We start from the raw sequence: 13245 nt of genomic DNA, 5'->3' as shown, positions 1-13245 counted from the left end.
TTATTATTATTATTATTATTATTATTATTATTATTATTATTATTATTATTATTAGGCACACACAATAGTGAAGTTTTAAATGTGCCTGTTAAAGCAGGCTTTTTATTTATTATTTATTTTATTTATTTAACTTATATGCCGCCCACACTACCCGAAGGTCTCTGGGCGGCTTACAGCATTTAAAATACAATAAAGAGGCAAAATAAACGGGCAAAATTATTAAAATGCAATTAAAATATATATTCTAAAAATTGGCATCAGACCTACAGTGATCACCCTATGGGAAATAACTCTTCCGCTCTGGCTTGTGTTTTAAATGCACACGCATCAAACGAACACGAGTGGATTAAAATACTGTAAGCGCGCTGAAGGGTTGGTTCAAAAGGCTTTGCAGATCCTTCCTTGCCCTCTGTACCTTTAACATTTGTGCAAGGGATTGGTTTTCATCACTCCCCCCCATCTCACAGCAGAATTTCAGATGGGGCACAGAAGTTGGATGTTTTTCCACCTCCCTTCGCCTTCCCACCGTTGGAAAGGGTCCCTACCTTCGAGGCCGCAGGAAAAGAAGGGAAATTCAATCCGATGTGTTTTTGCTCAAATAGGGTGGGCTTGGAAAGGGCCAGATCCAGGCTCAGCCATACTTAAGAGGCACAGGAATCTGTCAGACTTGTCAACCAGGACTAAGGCTCCAGCAGTTCACAGAGGCTTGAAGGTTGGAGTCTCAAGAGTCACATTTCACTGTGCAGTATTTTCCATTGAAATCTGTTTAGTTCCGAACAGATATGTTCTGCAATGCACAGGAAAAGCACAAAATGCATGGAAAACACAAACTAGAAAACATTCCAGAATCTTCATCCCAGGTCCTTCTCCATCTTCAGAAACTTGGTTTGGTGTTAGTTGGCACTGACCTATTATTGCCCAAAGGGAGGGCACTCTTCAGCCAAAAGGACGGTGTGGAGGACAAGCAGCACCAAAAAAAGGGAAGGCATTTTGTATTAAATGTTCGTAGGCTAATTTAAACAAACCTACGCAAGCACCATGGTTAGACATTAGGGAGTTGGGGGGTGTTTCTTCGCTCCCAAAGTCGAGCTTGATGAAGGGTTTTGCGTTAATCAAAAGGGAACCTGCTTTGAGATTTTATTAGTCTAAGGAAGGTATTGCCTGAGCAGCGTGGTGTTGGGTGTGGAGTGTTCAGTACAGAGGCTTGGGTTCAAATCATTGCCTGGCCAGAGAAACTCACTTGGGAGTGGGATAGAGCAACTAGTTACGTGTCAAAAAGTAGAGCAGCCCTTGAAATGGGAGGACCACCTTCCCCAAAAGCAGACCTAAGGCCACCCTAAGATTCCAGTGGGGAAAGGACAAGACTTCTCAGTGGCTGCTCAAAGGGTGTGGGAACTCCCTGCTAAGGGAAGTTACATTAAACTGGCCCCCTGCCTGTTGTCCTGGTCAGGGAAGAAATCCCCTCACCCCCCACAAGCTAGAGTAATTCACTGCAACTTCCTTACCAATGGGCTTGTAAATACTGTACATGTTAATACAATTGTGTTTTAACATAATAATTTGTTTAACTCTTTTAGCTTCTCATGGTTCGATCTGCATTGTCTTTTAAATCCTGTTCGACCAGACATGTGTCCGTTTTGAGAGAACAGTGGGAAATCAAGCCAAGACAATCAGAATCAATGAACAAAACAAGAATTATACTTATATGTGCTATTTGGTTATGCATGGAGTTAGTCTTTTTCATCATGTTCCCTTCTGACCAGGGATAGAAAGTTATCATGGCTATTCTGACTAGGGCATTGGCTTGCATTAAACCACTCTCCTAAGGTTCTTCAGTCAACAAGTTACTCTTCCTGCATTTTTCACCCATTTTTTAAATTTAATGATCAGCTGTAACCATCTGTTCATTTCTCAGGATGAAACTTCAGACTTTTAGCTTTCTGCCTGTCATTAGTTTTATGTTTTCTTGGTTTTTATTCATTCATCTTAGGACTTCTTCATTGGTAACCCTCCTGGTCCAAGAAATTCTCATCATCCCCTAGCAAGTCCACATTTCTGATGCTTCTTTTTATCTCCATGATGGCTTGTATTAAAGACCACAATTCATTTCCAACAATAGAACTAGGAATAAACAAACTAATAAGATTTAACATTGCTGCTGAAACTGTCCTTGCTCGGATAGGCTGTTTAACACTGACCACGCTACCACTTTCAGTAGGTCTGGTGCAAAGGGGGTGTGAATGTGCCTTTTTGGGGGGCATGGATCTGAATTGTAGGCATGAAAGTGACTAATTCTCATGAAAGCGGCTGAAAGCTGCTGACCTGACTTATTCTCCTCTTCCTCCTTAGAAATTGTCTCTTGATTATTCCGTCCTTTCAAAAAGTTTTGTGATTCGATACTTTCATTTCTCACTATTTTAACTTCAATAGTTTTGACACCACCAAGACTGCACTACGGTCGGGACTGGGCATCCCAACAGCTGATGACTTTAGCAGCTCCCCTTCAGATTTTATTCAGCTACATTTCAACTTGCCTTTCTATATATGAGACATTTTAACAATTACAGCAAAACAGAAAGAAAGAAAGAAAGAAAGAAAGAAAGAAAGAAAGAAAGAAAGAAAGAAAGAAAGAAAGAAAGAAAGAAAGAAAGAAAGAAAGAAAGAGAAACCGAACAAAGAAAACAATCAGTTCTGAGAGAGGTGCAATAGGAATCCCACCTCTCAAGAACACACAACACATTTAACACATTGAAACACAAATGAACTACATTTCACACCACATATGACAAAATGAAGAATTTAGCAACACAAAACTGTTTATTATTTATTAAATGACACAAAATACCTAGATAACAGACTCACTCTTTTTAAAGGACATGTATTTACATTATTTACCAAAGAAGAGGTTCTCTGTGCCCGATCCACTGACTTCTTATGAAACATTTGAATATTTCACTTTTTTTTTTTGCATAAAAGGATGCAATGCTGACATGCCCTGTTTGCAGACCTGCGTAAATAGAACATTTCTATACTGTGAACAAGCACAACCTTATACTCTAAAAAGCCCACTGATGAGGCTTCTTAAAAGGAACAGGGTTCTTTGGCCCCATCCCTGCTGCCGTCTGCTCTTCCCACCCCCAAACTCCAAAGGTACTCTTCTGGAGAACGTCTTTATACAAAAAGTATATTACATTTTTGAATGCTGCTGTACTCTTAGAACTTTAAACATTTTTGAAAAAGAAGATGGAGATGCTCTTTCTATTACATGAAGTCACTAAAAATGAAAGTGGTATTTTCAAATGCACAAAACCCAAAAACATTTGTTTTAAAGAGAAAGCGTTGGGACAGATGGTATTCTTAGAAGATAAAGAGACTAGGACACACACAGACACACAGAAACGCGCACACGCGCAAAAACATGAAATGAGCATCTGAAAAAGCAAAAAAGGTAAACCACAGCTAAAGTAAACTTAACCATTTTCTATTTTTTTTTTTTTTGTTTTAATAAACTATAATACTTTGGCACCTTTGTGTAAGCTAGAGAACAGAAAAATCTTTACAAACAACACATTTGCCATTAGATTTGAAACAGAACGGTTGCTTTCTTAAATTTATTTTAAACCAGCCAAGAAAGAAAATAATAGTAATGATTCATTTTGTTGGGTAGAAAGTTTTTTTTCCTTAAAAAACCCAAACCTAAAATATTTATTAGAATAAACTGCAATTTATTATAAATGAATCCGCTATAAACTGCATGCAAGAAAGAGATTTTTAAAAATGTATGGCCAAACATGCTGTGGGGATCAGAGTCCAAGCCCACGGCAAAGAAAAGGTGTTATTTATACATATATAAATTTATTATAAATATATTTATGGCTCAATAAAGCAGGCACATGATTCCAGCAAAAAAACAAAACAAAGACAAAAGGGAAAAACGTTGCTGGACAGTATGGCTGGAAAAGTAGTTTTTGCCGAAGTTCAACACCAATCAGGGTAGAAAGGGACAGCGCTTGTAAAAATGCTTGCTGGGGAAATATAGGAGAGGAAGGGCAATCAACCGCCGTCTGCTTTTTCCAGCATGACCTTGAGCACACTCTGCTCACGTTCTCAATAATGATGTTATTAACATAACCCTCTACGTAAGGGATTCCCAAAAATGCAAGAAAGCGGAAAACAAACAGAAGAATCCAAATGGCCCAGAAGTTTTCAAAAAAAGAGGGGCTGATGAATTTAGCTACAGGATCAATATCTCTATTACTCGGAAGTACTGTGGCTTGGTATGAATTAAATCCCATCTTTAAAATTATTCTTACTGCCTCCCTCCGTCTCCCTGCAAGGACTGAAATTACAAAGCTTGCTCCATGGCTCCTGACCACACAAAATTACACAACAACTTATGTTTCCGTTCCTTTCGTATTCAGCTACTTTTCCATCTACAGTCGCTTTTGTTTCCCCTTCAGAGGAGTTTTTACGTAAATAAAAAAGAACCATCAAGTACACAGGAAAAGAGATGCAAGGGAGACATAAATGCTTTAAAGCAACCTGCAGTGCCTTTCACGCCAGCTGCTTCTCCCTCCCTGCCAAGAGTTCTCACGCACTCCACTCTCTTGGCGAAGCTCATCCAGGGCTCTGCAAGTGGCAGCTTTTGTGCTTTAGAACTTTACTCCTCTCTTGTTTTGGGAATACTGCTCCAGGTGAGCAGGTTAGGGGAAGAGATGGGTGACCAGAAGTTCCCATGCAGTGAATGTAGAGAGAAGAAACAAGGGGCCTGAAAGTAAGACCATCACAACATTCTCAGTGATGGGGGTCAATTGTGGTTGTCAGCATGGGTTCAAGCAGTAATAACCTCCCTCAGCCTCTCTTAAATAGGACCCTTGGCTGACGTCTGAAAAGTAAAGAACTAATGCAGCTGTTAAAGCAACCTCCTTGGATTAAAATGACATCATTTAATATAACATACAGTGTGCTCTCTGGAGACAAACATGGCTAAGCTTGTCTCTAAAAACTAGGAGTAAAAACAGAAAAAAAAACCCCAAACAAACCCAACCACCAGGTTGCTCCAGATGACTGAGATCATACATAATCTTTAATGGACCCTGTTGCTACCATTCTAAGCACTCCTATATGTTCCTCAGGTTATGCTTGTTTGGAGGGTCTGATGTGTAGACTTGCTAACTTGTGGCACCCTGGTGAAAAGAGCTAGGGTGGGCAGCCTGTGACCCTCCAGATAGTGACGGATAGTCTCTGGCCAAGGGCTGTTGCTGCCTAGGTCTGATGGAAACGGCGAGTCCAACCATATGGGGACGTCCAAAACTACCCAAGCGTGCTTCAGAGCAAGGTCACTGCTAAGGCAAAGGTGACAGCAAACCTCCTCTATGAGAAGCCCCCTCTATAACCCCTGGTTTAAGCTGAAGCAGTGTCGGACTGTGCAAAAGAAGAAGAAAAGTACAAAACTCATCACTGAAGTTCTTGTAGTGTCTGAGTGGGGAAACAAAAGAAAACGCAGATCAACTCCTTTGGTATCCTTCAACTCTGGGTTTCATGTTGACTTAGAAGGCCCTTCTTTGAGAAAAAAAATTTAAAGGGGGAGGAGCTACTCCCCCATAGCAGCTTTTACATTAAGAATGTATTTATTTTCAAAAGTTCTTACATTTGATCATGAAGGGAGTTATCAGTAATCTAAACCTCAAAAGTAGCTTCTGCAACACAGATCGCGCCGGCAGCAAATTTATGGCTGAAATCCTGGTGCTTCAAGTAAGCTGTAGCTAGAGTAGGCCCAACTGAATCAGTGGCACTTATGGATGAGTTGACCTACTAAATCCCCACTAATTCAATGGGACTCTGCTAGCTGCGATGGGCCACGCTAAGCACCAGGATTTCACCCAATAAACAGCTTATGCTATCTCACAACCTTGGACGTTGCAACAATTTTCTTTCCAATGGCTGCGGACCAGTTTCGCACTCTCGGTGAACTGTAAGCTGACTACTGTTATCCCGAGGGAAAGCCAAATTCATATAGATGTTGCTGTTTGATATACATACCCAATCATTCTGTACAGGAATTAAGAGTTTTGCATGCAGTTTATGCATTTTTAAAAGGCTGTGTTATTTTAAAAAAGAAAAAGGTTAATTTTACCTTCTCATTGTTCTGAGATGGAAACAAGGGAAGAGAGCTGTTTGCTAAAGAGAGGCTTCTCTTGAGACCTGGGGGACCAACAGAATCACAAGGACCAGGTACTTCCTTACAGTTTTCTGCACATCATACTGAATATCATGCAAAGAGTTCAACAGCATTCTTCTTAAAAATGTAAATACTACTCTTCAAATGGGCATGTGACAGCCACGGAAAAAGTCCACTCTACTATGTTCCCCCCCTCCCCATTACATTGCTTTCATTTCAGTCATTGGTAGTAGGAAAAAAAGGTTAATTTAATGGGATCAACAGCCTTGTTTACCCACCAGCAACCAAGTAGAACATTGAATGTGCAGAAAAGAAAAACAGAAAAGGCCTGTTGTGTGTTTATGCAATGTAGTTATACTGGTTGGGATTCTCCTTGTCTCTTTCCATGTAGTCTCTGTCAATTAATGATTCTATTCTCTTCTTAAGGTCAGCAGGCTGTAAAGCAATTAAGAAAGTCGGTCACTTTGGCATATATTCAGTAAAGATAATGGCCATAACAACAACAACAACAACAACAACAACAAGGAAACAAAAGTGAAGGATTAGGATCTTATCTTAACCCAATTGGTTCAGGTGCATGGAAGTGTTTACAAACGGAAAGGCATTAAAATTCAGGTACCTTTCCTATTCCTAGCACAGAAGATTTACCAACTTCATTTGCTATGCCCCCAACATGAAAATGTTCATGCCCAAACACAGACAGATGTCTGTCTAGCACACTACATGGGGGAAATGCCTAGCCAGTAAGTAGCACTTAACAGGAAAGTTACTGGCAGGTTAAATCTTCCAAAGTTTTGCTAAGTTAGACCATCAAGTGAAAACGTATTTTGTTTTTGAAAACGTACTCTGATACAAGACAAGAATATATTGCGAGTAAAATAAGAATACCGCTAACTCTACCTTGACTGGGAATTTCAGCTGGTTGTACACTTCTGACACAAGCAGATTATGGCTGAGTGTCTTGCGCATTTTCATGATCCTCACAATGGCAGCATCGATTTGGTACTGCCGATCCTGAAAAACTCTTTCCGTAGTACTCGCTTGTTCTTCTACCTGCAGAAACCAGAAGTTGAGCTCACATTAGGAACCCAAATATGGATTAATTTCAATCAGTAGTTGATTTGGCCCATTTGTATATAAAAAAGCCTTAGTGATGCATCCTTGCTGGGCCATGCCTCACCATTACAAAGTCCCTGCCCTGGTTTGTGATCGTTGTATGGTAGAGGGGAAAAATTCTGGACCTGTTCAGAAGCAATTGCACTGCCTCAAGTATCAGCTCTACCTAAAGAGTGTGTTGCTATACTTAGCCATGGTTTTGAACAAGATACTGAAAGAAAAGGAAATAAAATGTGGTTCCATGCATGCTATATCATATTTTGAACATGTGATATGCCCAGAAGTCTTAACAGTCCAACCCAAGACAGTCTGCATCAGCCACTCACACCCTTCCCCACTCCTGGCATATCCAGTGGTTCCAAAATGGAAAGCAAGAATTAACTTGGTTATCACTGTAATGCTTCTGGATGATTCAAGGTGTTACCAGGTGCCCAGGAAAAGATATGGCAGCAAATCTGAAAGCAAAGCAGATACCGTTTCTTTCATCTGGATCTGATTGATTTTTATCCTGAACAGCTTATGTCTGAAGTCATCATTGCAAGTAAATTTGTCCCCATCTTCCACATCTTTGCCTTTGGGGCTTTTTGTAAGCACTCTTGCCTTGCCACAGGCTAATGACTGGAGCGTCCGCCGCAACTCTCCATCCTCTGCAAACAGAAGAAGGCAGTTTAATATTTTACTTGCTAACAGTTAAAAGCCACAAGCAGCTTCCAATACTCACCTATCCCAGTAGCTTGTTTGATCTCCTCTAAGCTGAATTCTTCACCTTCGTTAAACATAAGCAGCACTAGAGTCTGGAACAAAGAAACCTGCAGTTCTTTTTTGCCCTGTTAGGAAGAAGGGAAAAAGAATAAAATAAACATGTTTACATTTACTTAGAAAACAGGAAACAATGTCTCTCAGTTGTGTTATCTTTGTAGCAAAATGCTAGAAACCAAAATAAAAAATAAGAACTCGGGGAAACTACAGCTAGCAGTTACAGCTGAAACACTCTGATGGCCCCTGTTCCAACCCAGCTACAGCACAGAAAGAGGCAGGCAGTTTGCTTGTCTCTGATGACTGGAAGCAGAGGTCTGGACCCTCCAGAGGATGACAACTTCCTCCCACAATAGAGGAAAGCAGCAATGACAACTTTAAAACTTTTCTTTCTTTTTGAAGTCCAATTCTTTGAGAGACTCTCTAGCAAGAGGGTGAAATGACAACAGAATCCAACTACCTTAGGTGGGTCAACAGCTTTGCAATGGAAGACTTGGGGGAACATTCAGTGGTGGTGAATGTGGACATGGAAACCGCCTCTCCCCCCCCCATCTAAGCCCAGGAACACCTGCTATTCCGGTTTGCAGAGTAACAACAGGGACTTATGCAGCAGATGTCATTAGAGCCAACTGAAATCTTAGACCAGCTGTTTGCTGTGCAACAGCAGTCGTAAGCTGACTTGCTATCCTCAATGGCTGGAGTGACCCAGGTGGTGGTACCCCACTGATGCAAGGACTACCTCCAATTCAAATGAGTAAAATGGGACAGGACGGTGACATTTCTGAACACCTTTGAGAAGGTGACTGAAGCAGCAGGTTGGCATCAACAGCCATGGACCCCTCCTCCCTGCCTTACAGAGGCATCCCGAGACATTGTGGACCAGGAGAGGCAAGAGATGTTAAATGGGCAGCACGAAGGACTCTCAAGCTGTCTGAGTGAGCACTCCATAGGCACTTTTGAGATCTTTGACTTAAGCCCTTTTTGCAGGTTAAAGGGCTGCCAAAAGGATTTTAGCTAGGGCGCTGATCTAATTTGCAGCACAGGAATAGTGGGGAGATGCCCCTCACTGCAACTCTGGAATATAACCTGATACTTTAGAATTTAGCATCATATAAATATAATGGCCAACGTATTTTCATATGTATAGCAAAGCCTGGTATAGGGTGTCCCTCTCTGAACCATGGCAAAGCAGCCATTCTCTGAAATACATAAAGGCATACACTTTTCCAACCTTTAGCCAAGATCCTATAAAACAATAAAACAAAACTCAGGCTTCTTCTTGAAAGAATTCTCCACAACATCATATTTGTTTTAAAAGGTCTACTTTAGTTGGGTTGGACCTATGCTGAGTGCAGGTCCAGGTTGTGGAAAAAGATATTTTTAAATTTGTCAATACCTATTGTCCATTTGTCCATTTTAAGGGCACATGAAAGGTCTTGTTTTCATAGATAGTTGCAAAATGTATCTATGTATTACGTAGTTTGCATAGTGCCCCTTACCACAATAGTCCATTGCAATCTCTGGGAACTGTGCAACAGTAAGTTAAATAATATACAACACCATACAAACCTATTTATAATCAACAACAAAAAAATTAGTCCCCTGCCACAAGCAAGCCCAACTTTAAATAAAAATAAACAGTTACACAACTTAAAATCTCAGGTCAACATTAATAAAAAGCCACTTTTAAAGGTTCAAATTTTGCCCATTTCTTTAGAAACATAGAGGTTAAACCTCTGCTGAAAGTTTGTTTCAAAGAGATGGGGCCACCACTGAGAAAGAATGGTTTATATGCTCATTCTTTTGACCTCCTTGGATGTCAACTATTCTTAACAAGAAGAGCCTTCAAAAAGCCTTTTTATATTTCAGGTCTACAAAAGGGCTTCTATCAGAAATAAGTATTACCTCTTTAAATTCCGCTTTGAGCACACAGTGTCCCAATGTTGATTGCCACTGAAGTTTCCTGCCACTGTGTTTTCCTAAGTAAAATGTCTTAAATATTTCTTGCAGTTTTACCATCTAGAAAGAACAGAAATACGAGTTTCAATCCATGACAGCCCCCTCCAACTGTCATTCATTAATCTACACACCAGTCTTCTCTATATTTTAACTGTTTTGAGTTCAAAACTCGCATTAATACTGTGCTTGTATAAGTTTGATTATCCAAGTCTCTTTAAGACTAGCATTTTATAACCAAAGAGACTGAAGAGTGTTTTGTCATTTCTAGTTTAGGACTGCTGCTTTTTCAGAGTGAATCTTAACCATCCTATGACCTTTCACATTATGAATATTAGTCTACTCAATTGTTATTTTATATACTTTAGAAAAGGATAATTGCAGTAAATGTCAACCCTCTCCTATCAACACAGTCTTTAAACATTAAGAAAATGTGTTTTTATGACACTAGAGACAGTGGCTAACATTTACCTTTCTTACTTAATAACTGAATATATTTTTAAAAATCTGATCCAGTAGCATTGCAGATGTTTTCTGAGATTACCGCAAGCTATTTTTTTCCTTTGAATTATTAAAGCAAATTTTAACATGTACACTGCTGTGAACTCTTTCAGCTTGGAAAGGCTGCACAGCTATCTTACCTCTGAGGGCAAGTGGACCTCCATAGGCACGTAGGTTGGCCAATAGCCCATAGTCAAGATATTCACGGTGAGCTCAATGTTACCAGGTACATTCTGATTCTGCATATACTAGAGGTGTAATAAAAACAGAGGGAATGACCAAACAGATGTATAAACATGTTACTTGTTCCCATCTTCCTCCATACTTATATCTTGTCCTCCCCTCCAAAAAGGTTAGAATGATGTGATTCAGATTCAAACGTGCCCTACAACAACCTGGCGAAATAAATTAGAATGACAAGCAGCCACTGGACCAACAGGATGCAGCGTGATTTGTAAGAAAACAGAAATTTGAAGCACCTCCCACTGGCCCAATTTAATTTAGTCATCGAAACATGAAATGTTATTATAAATTTGCCTTGCAGAATATACAGTAAGTACTTGGAAAGGCCCCTCAGAAATAGTAAGTTCATCATCATCTTTTTCTTCTTCCTTTTACAAATCTATTTACAGGATCGTTCTAAAACCACAGGGAATCAAGGGGAAAGAAAATAACATGAGCAGATTTGGTTTCCCTACCTGCTTAAACTGTATCATGATGTCTTTAGAAAGCTCCATGTCTTTAAACATTCCTTCAAGTTTGCTGGTGAAAGCAGCTCCACATTCTGTAACAGAACAGTTATATCGTAATTCCTGCTACCTTCATTTTGCTACTACCAGCAGATGATTTATAGTGTGCAATTAACAAGATATCCAATACTTACTACTGAACAAGGGAACGATTATGATTGCAGTGAAATCCTAACTAAAGAGAAAATATCCTGGGCCAAAATTGCTGAAATTTGTTCCTATCAGGTTATTTCCAGAAGAGTAGCTGCATTAACCAGTGCATCACAAACAATAAAGAATGGCCACAGTTACCCTGAAAGTTTTACATATCTCTTATACACAATGTTTTACACATCTCTTATACACAATGAGCTCTAAGGAGAGAAAAAACAGATGGGTGGAACAATTTTCAGTCATTAGCCCATTTACTCAAAAATGATTCCAACAGAAAGTAAATGGAATTTGTTTCTAAGAATGGTCTTCATTTGTTAGAGGTTTTCTTACTGCCACTTGTTAATGAATCAGCTTCCAAACAAGTTGACAATACAGTACATGTATAAATTCATATGGAGATCATTTTTGATATACATGGAACAATACAGAATTCACAGATCTATCACTTTGTTTACAAACAACACAGCTAAAGATCCTCATTTGGAGCAGAAAGAGAAACGGTGACAGGCTCACAAATCTTGAGAAGGAATTTTTCACTGGAAAACCTCAGTGCATAGGGAATCAGAGAGCCCATGAGAGAACTCTATCATTTCTGGCCATTTATTATAAGACTGCATATTGAGAAACTGCCATGTAAACATATGCAAACATCAGCATATACAAAATATATATACGAAACTTTAAAAACCAAAGCACTACCATCACCTTGAGAACCAACCCAGAAAGCACCTTACCATGTTTGAGCTTGGAAAGCATGGATTTCTCAGCATCTACTGATGCACTTTTGCCTACTAGTAGCCGCTTTGCTAGATCTTTTTTGTAAAAGGCTTCAAAAACATCTTTTCCTGTAGAAGACAGAAAGTGTTTTTTTACAGAACTCCAGTGCTAAAGACAAATTTCAAGCTTCTGTTCAAGCACTATGGATGAGTAATGCAGACTTTCATCTTGATACCTCTTAAGGGAAACCATTTAGCCCCTCCAAATCCAGATAGTTACTCTGAGAGATAGTGTGGAAGGCTGCAGAATGGCCGACTCTCCCAATTTTATTCTTTCCTCAAAGTAGCTGCCCAGGAGATTTACTTGCTAGCCAAAGGCATGATTTGCTGGACATCAGTTTGCAGTCAAACTGTTATTTCAGCACTTATTTATTAATATTTACTTAAAATATTTATACTCTTACTTCTCTTAAAGAGGACCCAAGATAGCTTACAATATTAAAAGCTAAAAAAAAAACAATATATTTTCACTTCAGTGCTAAAGTATTATGTGGTGCAGTACTGTGTGGTATAGTATATAAGCTGGAACTGTTTGCGAAGTCTGTGGCAGCTGTTAATTTCTGTTATGTGTGTATCACTTCCGTGCTGAAATATTTTGCTATTAGATTGCTGTATTTTGATATTACTGATTGTTGAATTATGCTGTGTGCTGTTTTTGGACAGAAGAATGACATACAAATGAGACTAATACATATATACACTTCTCCCTTGAATTGTATGGCTCCAAGCAGTGCGGTTTTGGTTATATGAGGATTATTTTTGGCCCCTCTCCTGGCATGGTAGCTCCATGGGGCAACCTCCTCTGGGGGCAGGTGGGGCTGATTCAAAACAAAGTGCGGACAAGGAGGAAGAAAAAAAAAAGTCAGTGCATAACACACACACATTACAACAGATGAAGGACACAACGGCTTGATGCTGCAGCTGGTGGTGTTGACGGTGAGTGTGAGTGGCGGTCCCTGGGCGGAGGAGTGGCTATGTATCAAAGTCTGAGCGTCTGTGGGAGGCTGTTGTTGATGGAGGTTATACACAGATCCTGAACTCCATGGGAGTCCAGCAC

The 13245-nt window shown here is 39.8% G+C and overlaps 1 protein-coding gene across 1 annotated transcript in view; it reads right to left on the bottom strand.

Annotated features, from left to right (window-relative positions):
* Positions 1-2798: 2798 nt before the first annotated feature.
* The window catches only part of CUL4B (cullin 4B), a 30461-nt gene continuing 20014 nt past the window's right edge, over positions 2799-13245 (bottom strand). Inside the window, exons 14-21 of the mRNA XM_020813406.3 lie at positions 12147-12257; positions 11209-11294; positions 10651-10758; positions 9959-10072; positions 8019-8124; positions 7772-7944; positions 7082-7234; positions 2799-6616 (exon numbers count right to left, since the gene is read on the bottom strand). Coding sequence (XP_020669065.3) covers positions 6521-6616; positions 7082-7234; positions 7772-7944; positions 8019-8124; positions 9959-10072; positions 10651-10758; positions 11209-11294; positions 12147-12257 — 947 coding nt within the window. The 3' untranslated portion in view covers positions 2799-6520. The remainder of the gene's footprint in view (positions 6617-7081; positions 7235-7771; positions 7945-8018; positions 8125-9958; positions 10073-10650; positions 10759-11208; positions 11295-12146; positions 12258-13245) is intronic.

This window comes from Pogona vitticeps, chromosome 11 (assembly GCF_051106095.1).
Source record: "Pogona vitticeps strain Pit_001003342236 chromosome 11, PviZW2.1, whole genome shotgun sequence".
Lineage (NCBI taxonomy): Eukaryota > Metazoa > Chordata > Lepidosauria > Squamata > Agamidae > Pogona > Pogona vitticeps.
Note: the sequence above shows the minus strand (reverse complement) of the source record. Positions and strands in the feature narration are given on the sequence as shown.